Below are 9,687 nucleotides of genomic sequence, written 5' to 3'. Positions count from 1 at the left end.
AGAGGAGCCGAATACAAATGGAATGAAATGATTAACGTATGAGAATATTTTGATAGGGCTGAGCCTGTTCTCGCTGCAGTTGAAACCTGTCGCATATTGAAAGGCCTGGAGAGGACGTGGAGAGGACGGTTTCCTATCGTGGCTGAGAAGGACCAGAGGACACAACCTCAGAATTGAGGGAGATCTACTAAGAACAGAGTTAAGGAGGAATCTCTTTAGCCAGAGGGTGGTGAATCTGTGGATTGAACAATCGGCTGTGGAGACCAAGTCACTGAGTAGATGTCATGTGGAGGTTGTTCGGTTCTTGATTTCTCAGGGCATCAAAGTATACGGAAAGAAGTGAGGATAATGGGGTTAAGTGGGATAATATTCATGATGGAATAGGCAAGAAGACACGATGGATAGAATGGCGTACGTCTACCCCTACATCATATGGTATCATCGGAGGGCACGAACCCCGCTGAATGTTTGGAATGGCGCGGAGCAAATTCTACATCTGATCTCATCATGAAAGGAAGTTCGCAAGAAGAGTAAATGGGACTTTCACCGTCTTCTTCAGCTGCTCTCTGAACTTAGTCTGAGTGACGGCATAAAGAGTAGTGTTGGTGCAGCAACTGCAGAGCTGCAGCATGAAGCCTAGCTCTTGGAGAGAACTAGGTGGGAATGAGGATTGGTGTCCCAGGTCATACATTCTGCCCCAGATGTTGTATATCATATAAACGCCCCAAAACAGGATGAAATTGCCTGATATAACAAGCAGTAGAACGAGGGACTTCCTCCGGCTCTCCATCTCTGGGTCTCTGATGTTGTCTCCGGTGCTGGAGGACCGCAGCCGTCTTCGGGCTCTGCTGATCACGAGAACGTGTCTAGTCGTAAAGACATTGAGCAGCAAGATAAGACAAAATGGAACTCCCGGGGTGAGGAGAAAATGGAAGCATTCGATCACTGCCCAGACTGGTGAGCGCAGAACACCGTCTCTTTCCCTACAAAACCAGGGGTGATAGTACAGGTGGTATTCACCTGTGAACATAAAATACCAGAAAATATTTTTTAAGCAGCTCAGCATTATCACTGACCCCAGAGTCACAGCCGCCGTTCTACCGGAGCAGTATTTTGTTCTCAGCTTCTGACAACAAATGTGCACGAATCTATCAAAGGTGAAAGCGACCGTGAACCAGACAGAACAGTCGGTGGCGGCGTAGAGCAGGACGGCGTGAATGTTACACACATGGACGGCCAACAGGAAGCTGAACTGTTCCCGATAGGCCATGGGTATCTGCTTCAAGACCAAGTCGAGGACAACGACCATTAGATCCGCCGCTGCCATCGACACGAGGTAGTGAGTGACGCTGGTCGAGAGACCGCACCTACCCCGGGACAGAACCACAATCGTCAGCACGTTCACTGTGCGGAAGGAAAGCAACAGGAAAATTAATCTTCACGTTGCGATCAAGGTCATCAGATTGGTTATTGACGAATCAGGATTTACAGGTCTATCTGGGTATACAGTGACACAAAACAAAAACGGAATCCCGTGTACCAATTCGATAGAAATTTAACTTCGAGCTGGGATTTGCCATGGCGGGGGTGGGGGTAACGGTAGCCTAGCTCGGGGCGTGGGATTCGGGGTTCTCTTACGGGTCCTCTGCAAGGCGGCTGTACGTCCTTGTGAACGTACCGGTCATTAGGTTAATTGGTAATTGTAAATTGCCCTCTGATTAGGCTATTGTTAAACATGTCTTTTGAGGGGAACTTTACTTTGGGCCATGCTGTATCTCTAAATAATATAAAATAAATCGAAATAATATTAATGAACATTAACTTGCAATAACTCGAGCTGTCTAATTTATTATAAGCTGTCTCCATGTTGCACATAATATTTCATCGTCCCATGACATAAGGAGCGTAAAAGGCAGTAATGACAATATGAGCAATGTTTCAGTTGGAGCTCAGTCCGAACTCAGTAAATGATTAGGAGTGTTGATAGAGGCTTATCCAAAAGGAACACTGAAGTGACTCTTAAGATGTCTATATTAACAAGAGATAAAAACGGCGAGTTATAGGGTCTGTTCTATCGAGGTGCTAGATGTTCTCTAGTCGGCAAAATATCGTGGACTGAACGGACTGCACGGTGTTATAGCGTTCTATGTGCATTATGGAATTGGGGCTGCCGCTCTGTGTTACTGTATCACTTTCTGTGCCAGCTCGTTCCACGAGAAGTGAGAGCAGAATTAAGCCATTTGGTCTTTCGTCATGCTGATGTTTATCCGTCTTAACACGAAACTGTCATACAAACAAAGCGCACTGCATGTGTCAGATTTAGAGTCTCGATATAAATTTGACTTTCACGGGGGGGTTATCTGTAAGGGGCGATGGTAGCGTAGCTGTTTTGTCTCGTAACAATTGCCGCCCTGAATAATTGGAGTTATTACCAATAACACCCTTGGTACCGATCTCAGGCTCTTTTCGAAAACAGGCAAATGCAGTCTTACTGAACTGATATGACCGTGGCAGCGCAGACCTATTGTAATTTTACCATACGGCTAGTTTTGATTAATTCCACACCGGACTCTTCAGAGAAGCATGTTCAAAGAGCATGCGATATTCAACCGCGCAGCCTGATTTGTGGGAGCTGAGTGTGTGGGATTTAAGGCAGATGGGGAATTTACATTGAGGAAGCGATGGAGATCACGTCTTGCGGATAGTTCACAAAAAAAGGTCCACGTGGTCCATTCAGAACCGCAGAAAATATTACACTTACAAACAGAGAACACAGTCAGAGAGAGAGAGAGAGAGATGACTGTATATTTAAGCAACATGCAGACGATGGATGGGAGGGCTTACCAGGAACAGCAACCAGAGCCACGATGGGATAATACACGGGCTGTATTGTAAGGAGTACATACCAGATCCGATCGTCTGGTGACAGCCAGTAATAACAGGCAAACAAATATTCAAAAGCCCAGAAGATATTTCTTTCCATTTTTCTACAACTGACCCAGTTCGAGAGTCCAATCATTCTTCTCCGTTTCTATAGAACTGTCCTTAAGTTTACCAATGGTAGCCGCTGCTCTCCTTACTGCAATGGTCTCAATCAGTGGAAGTTACGCCTCATTAGTTAGAAAGAGCGAATTCTCAGGTGCGAAGATCGGAATCCAGGGAGGCTTGTGTTTGTTATACACAATGAACAGACAGGATGAGTTAACACCTTCCTGCTCAAAACGCTCACCAGCACGATTCAATGGATTATTTACCAGGGTTGGGCGATGGGAGTGAGGTTTACTTTCGAGATACACACAGTGGACAGAGAGCAGTGTAGCACAGAACGAGACATTCGCCCACGATTTTGTGCCAAAAAACTTAACCTTCTCCACGATCAATCATAAGACCATAAGACGTAGGTACAGAAGAGGCCAATCATCTATCGAAATTGTTCCGTGGTTGATCCCTCATTGTTTATCCGGGATCGCACTCTACTATATACACCTGCCTTCTCTCCATATACGTTGATGTCCTGATCTATTGCTGTCTTAAATATATCCACAGGCCTCTACCCGAAACTGTGTCAGAGCATTCAAAAGATTCGCTTCTTTCTGGCAAACAAATAGCATCCTTGCCTCTGTTCCAAAAGATCGCCGCTCAACTTTGAGGTCTGCCCTCTAGTTCTGGATACATCCACCGTAGGAAGCGTTCTGTCCACATCCACACTATCTGGTCGTTTCAACATTGGGTGCGTTTCAATGAGGATTAGCCACATCCTCCAAAATGCCAGTGAGTACAGGACAAAGTGGACAAATGCTCCTCATATGTTAACCCCAGTCATTTCCAGAATCATACTCGTGAACTTCCTCCAGAATTTTTCGTGTGAAAACGCATCATTTCTGAGATATGGGGCCCAAAACTCTTCACAATACTCAAACTGTGGCTTGAATAATGTGTTATAAAGACTCGGCATTATTTCCTTGCTTTTATATTCTACTCCCCGAGCAATATATACAACATTGATTTTCCTTCTTTACCCCAGTCTCAGTCTGTAAATTTAACCGTTTGGAAGTCTTGTAGGAGGACTCCTAATGTCACAATGGGAGAGCTGGGAGTTGACCCAATTGCAAGACATCAACACATCTGGTGAGGTTAACTTAAATTAAGTTTATTGCTTGTTACAAGGAGAGCAAAGCAGAAGCAGGAGTAGCGTACTAGACAAAAACTCAGGGCTTGAACTAGGCTGGGACAAAGGCTTTGGGCTAGGACTCGGAACCACGGACCGCCAGGGACAGGACTTGGGACTTGGAGCCTCCGGAGTCAGGACTCTTCTTTTTCACGGGACAGCCTCAGGCACAGGACATAAAACATAGAGCCGGGAATCCTCCTTAGACACAGGATGGAGTCGGGACACTTGTTATTCATTGGACAGACTAGACACAGTACATAAAACACTGAGCCGAGAAACCTCATTAGACACAGGACGGAGTCGGGACTCTTCTTGACACAGGGTCAGGACCCTTCCAGGGTACAGGGCCGGGACCTCTTTTAGACGCACGACATGAATACGGAGACCACACAACAATGGACAGAACTATAACTGGGCCCAAGTACGCTCGAAGCCGCTGCGAGCTCTTGACTCACCCCCAGCGGGTTTACTTTGAATGACCCTTACTGACAAAGGAACGCGCGCTTGCTGGCACTTGCTTCGGGAGGAGACTAGGCTTGCTCCGGCCAGATGACATTGACTCGCAGTACCTTCGGTGACTTTGTTAACGCTGTCGCCCGGAACGGCTGAATACCGGAGACTATAAACTGCCGGTTCATTCGAGAGTAAATTGCCTCCAATCGCCAACCCCGAGGGACACGGGAAAACATGGAACCAAAGGGAAACAATGAGTCAAGGGTCCAGATAGTGACATAAACAAAGTAAATTTAAAGGGACTCCGATCCGGACCATGACACCTAAGTCCCTCTGCACGTCTGAAGTTTCCCGTGGATAATAGTCCGCACTATTATCCCTTTTACCAAAATGCTTTATCATGTATTTCCCAGCACTGTATTCAATCTGCCACATTTTGCCCATTTTTCCAGTTTGTCTAAGTCCTCCTGCAATTGCAATGCTTTCTCATCACTAGCTGTCCCTCCACCTATCTTCGCATCACCCACAAGCTTTCTCACAACGTCATCAATTCCATAATCCAAATGTGAAAACTAACAGTCCCAATAATGACCACTGAGAAAGACCACTAGGCACAGGGAACTAACCAGAAAACGACCCTTTCAGTTCCACTCGCTGCCTCCTGCTTGTCAGGCATTTGTCAATCCACACCAATCTAACTATCACGGCATTCAACGACAATACCCCTCAATCTTCTTCCATCTTTTTTCTGATGTAAGAGTCATTTAAATAACTCTCATGTACGAGCCTCTAATATTACCACTGGAAATGCATTCCAAACTCTTGCCACTCTGTGTGTAAATAGCATCTACTTCTGCTATCTCCACTGAAGTCCCCCCAGTTAACTCCAAGTGATGTCCTCTGCTATTAGCCATTGCTGCCCTTGAAGCAAAGATTTTGGCCGTCCACTCTTTCCGTATCATTCCTTACACACCTCCTCGAAGTCACATGTCATCGTCCTTCGCTCCAAACAAAAAGCTGGCTCGCTGAACCTTTCCTCATCGGGCATGCTCTGGAATCGGCCTCGATCTGAACATTCATGTTAATTAGGTCTTATTAGACACTACGCGATTCCTGTGCATTTTCGATATTTCAGCGGCAATACACATTGTTTCGCCGGGACATGTATTGCAAGAGCATTGTGTTCAACACCCAGGAGCATACGGGCATTAGGGGTGCTGTCCGTGTTTACAATGGACGAGTTTGTCATTGCAATAGGTGTCTTCCTGCGGGATATGGGAGCACGTTAGGAGTCATCTTCTTTAGAGATCACCACGTCCATAAACTCCAAATTTCAGAGATGCTTGGGATAAAAGATCAGGGGGTACAGAAGACATTCGACTGTATGTTTTCCTACAGCGTGATGTCGAAGTCTGTTGACCAAAGGTACAAGCCCTCCGCCGTTAACGTCGTGTTGCAACAATTAAATTAGTTTGAAAGCAAAACTTTTAACAAACCGAATCCGTACACACAGACTTTTGACCAATCCTAATCCATACCCGTCCAGTTTTCTCACATTCATGTGCATATGTAAATGTCTGCTATAAGTCTCTAATGAATCTGTCTGTCGCACTACCGTAGGCAGTCAATTACAGGCACCTACCAGACGCTGTACAAAGAACTGCTCCCCCTCCCCGTATTTTCTTTGAACCTACCCCCTCTCTTAAAACATGTCATGAGGACCTAGACATTTCAAACCTGGGAAAAAGATAGTCTCTCTACCCTGTCTATGCCTCTCATAATGTTACAAAACTCTTTTCGATCTCCCACTGCTTCTGTCGACCAGAGAATAACTTGGGTTTGTTTCCTAAAACCAGTTGCCCACTCATCCAGGCAGCCTCCTGATGAACCTCATCTTTACCCTCTTTAAATCACCGAATCCTTCTATAATAGTGTCCAGAGCCGTAAACAATACTCCAGATGCTGCTAAATTAGTATTTGTTTATAACTTGCAACATAACTTCCTGATATTTGAATTCAAAGCCACGACTAATAAAGGCAAGTTATTCCTATGCCCTCTTAACCACGTTGTCAACTTGTGTAGCTTCTGTGAAGGAGTTGTGAAGTTGGACCCCAAGATCCCTCTCATCCTCAACACTGTTAAGGGTTTTACTTGTCAGATATACGGCTATGAAACAATACAGTATACAGATTCATTGGCAGCAGTCACTTTGGAAACCAATCCCACTCTGATCAGATCACTTCAATTACAGCTACATTTAGGTTACCAGCCTCTCCTGTTTTGAGAGTTTTCTTTGCAAAGAAGAATTACATGTTATTTTCAAATAACGAGTATTTGTAATACAGGTTTTATTTGCAGCTGAAAATAATATAGCATTGCATTTAGCGCGATGCTACTACAGTATAGGGCGTCGGAGTTCGGAGTTCAATGACTTCTTCTCTCAGCAAGTTTCTAATTTCGTTCTCGTCTGCCCGTGGATTTCCGGTTTCCTCGCAGGGTCCAAACATTCGCCGGTCAGTTGAATTTGTCCTGTGATTATGCGAAGTTTGGAATGAATGAGTTTGTGGTCAGAGGACTGGCTCTCCCTCTGCGTCTCCACCTTGTTCTCTCTCTTATTCTCTCTCTCTCTCTCTCTCTCTCTCTTTCTCTCTCTGTCTCTCTCCATCCCACCATCTCTTCCACTACTGTCGCTAACTCCTTACTCCTCCTCTTTACTCAAGCTCTTTCTAGCTCTGTCACCCTCCATCTCTCTGTCTCCCTTTCTCTCTCCCTTTCTTACAGTGTAAGGTCCTTCTCCTTCTTCCTCTAATCCTCCCACCATTTTACACTCCCAGTGCAGGGAAAATGACTTTCTTTCTCCCCCTTCCATATCCCGCCCTTCTCCGCGCCCCCGTCTCTCACGGCCACGCTGGATCACTTTGTCTAAGTCTATGTTTGTCTGTCTGCCTGTATCTGCCTCGCAGGGCAGGTCACGATATCTCTGTGTTTTCCTTTCTCTTCACAGTGAGAGGTTACTGCCGCTATCTCTGTTTTCTAGACAGAAGAGAATCTTTCTATGTCTCCCCAAGAAGGGGAGTGTGTCTGTGTCTGAGTTAATAATCACGGTCTCCGTCTCTTCCTCAGCCACGGATGTCTCAAGCAGCGATCGGGAAGACGGTGTAAAAAATGACGGACATACACGGGAAAGTGCAAGGCGCCTGGTTTCTGGCAGAGGGAGTGAACCCCGCAACTTAGTGGAGCAGCAGTGGACGAGGCGCCAGGGTTTTGCCTTTCGTGAGACAGATGCGGGTATCAGAGGAGAGCGGGTGAGTGAGGAGGTGGGCTGCGAGATGAGACGGTGAATGAAAAGAGCGGTGGGGTCGAGTGGAGAGGAGAACAAGAGGGGTTGGAGGGGGGAAAGTACAGAAAACCTCCTACTATTGGAATTATACACTGCATTCGCGTCCTACAAAATTCGATATGCTTCAATGAGATTCTGTTTTATTTTTCTAAACTCCAGCGTGTGAAACACTCCACACACGTTACCGTTTTAATTCCCCTGGTCAGTCTTGTAAAACTCCCCTGGGTCCTCTGCAATGCCAGCACATCATTATTTACTTAGAATCCCAAACCTGCTGCCAGAGCCGTCTACACAATGTCTTGTTAAGCGTTAGCATTGCATTCTTGCTTTTGAATTCTAATCTCTGTGAATGAATGCGAACATTGCATCTGTCTTACTTACGGTCTCAAACTACAAGTTTACTTTGAGGATATCCTGTACTTTTGCACCTTCGATTTTAGAATTTGCTCCCTGTTTAGAAGATAGACTCCGCCTTTATTCCTTCTACCAAAATTAATTACCATACGTCTCCCTACATTCCACAATGCTGAATTGCGTTGCGTTGAAGTCCAGTTGTGGGTCAGTGATGGGAGTTCGTCAATGGTTAAATTTCAAGTTGAAACTTCGAAGTAAAAAAATATATTAATTAAGTACGCATATGGCAGCATATAAAATCCTGCGATTAATTTTCTTTGCAGCCATTCATAGTAAATGCAAAGGAACATTGCGGAATCAATGAAAAAACCACCGACAACAAAACGGTTAAACAAAATTCTGCGTGGACGATACCCTGCATAAATTCAAAAAGCAATATATATCGAGAACATCTGGAGAACAATACGCAAAAACGCGTGAGTCCATAGTTTAGCAAAACAGCTCAGTGTTGGGGTGCGTGAATGTGAGTGAAGTTACACCCTCTGGTACATTCAGGTTGCAGGTGAGGATCGAGAATGAGTGAGGAATGTGGTTCACTCTTCATTGCAAGTTCAGGCTTTGCCTGGTGGTTGTACGCGTTGTCAGGTACTTTTATCCTCGCAGCAAAGCTCCTTCATGGAGCAGGAGCGACCGAGACCTTCTTATCTTTTTGACCCACCCAGAGTAGAGCACTGAAACCGGGAGATTAACAACTGTTGCTTCGGACGTCTCGGTTGCTGTTGGCGTGTCACTATGACTTCGTAGACATATAGTGTTACCTGATGCTCTGGATCCGCCGTCACCGCATGACACCATCAGAGCCGGACCATTCCAGTTCCCGAAGACGTCATTCATCAGGTGAGGAACTGCGAGGAGTCTGCAGCAACTGTTCCACTGTTTCGTGAGGGATTGGAATGGCATTGTAAGGAAAAATTAAATGTCTGGACAGTGATCAGGGACAAGACTCGGACTGATGCACGGCTCTCCATGAATGTGTCAAGGCACTCCGTCGGTCGGAGTCGAACATGGATGTTGCGTCCCTCCTCTCTACGTTGTTACGCAAGCCAAGGTCGTACGATATGGAGAGCGGGCTGTTTCCCGAGGCGCAGTCCCCCGCTCTCCACGCAACTGATGAATCCAACGGAACGGTAGAGACCGATACAGTTTGGCACCGGCGGCGTCGCAGGAGTTGCTTGGCAGCATTGAACCCCACATCTGACTGTCTTGTATTCTCCAGCCAATGCAATATTTGTCATCGGGGTTTATTCCCAAACCCTTACCCACGAGTGGGTAGAGGAACAGTGCAGTGGAAGTTTGATATCAGAGATT

General features: G+C 45.9%; 1 protein-coding gene across 1 annotated transcript; it reads right to left on the bottom strand.

The window, feature by feature from the left end:
• Positions 1 to 505: 505 nt before the first annotated feature.
• Positions 506 to 9,213, bottom strand: LOC134338758 (probable G-protein coupled receptor 139). The gene is made up of 2 exons (XM_063034803.1): positions 9,138 to 9,213; positions 506 to 1,404 (listed from the first exon to the last, which is right to left on the bottom strand). Exons 1-2 carry the CDS (start codon positions 9,211 to 9,213, stop codon positions 506 to 508), a joined length of 975 nt encoding a protein of 324 aa, XP_062890873.1.
• Positions 9,214 to 9,687: the final 474 nt, after the last annotated feature.

This window comes from Mobula hypostoma, chromosome 28 (genome assembly GCF_963921235.1).
Source record: "Mobula hypostoma chromosome 28, sMobHyp1.1, whole genome shotgun sequence".
NCBI lineage: Eukaryota > Metazoa > Chordata > Chondrichthyes > Myliobatiformes > Myliobatidae > Mobula > Mobula hypostoma.
Note: the sequence above shows the minus strand (reverse complement) of the source record. Positions and strands in the feature narration are given on the sequence as shown.

Bases quoted from the DNA above. Each gene is read 5' to 3' on its own strand.
- LOC134338758 (XM_063034803.1), bottom strand. From the start codon at position 9,213: ATGAATGACGTCTTCGGGAACTGGAATGGTCCGGCTCTGATGGTGTCA. The intron at 1,405-9,137 runs GTAACACTATAT...CCTTCCGCACAG, and splicing joins CGGCGGATCCAGAGCATCAG to TGAACGTGCTGACGATTGTG.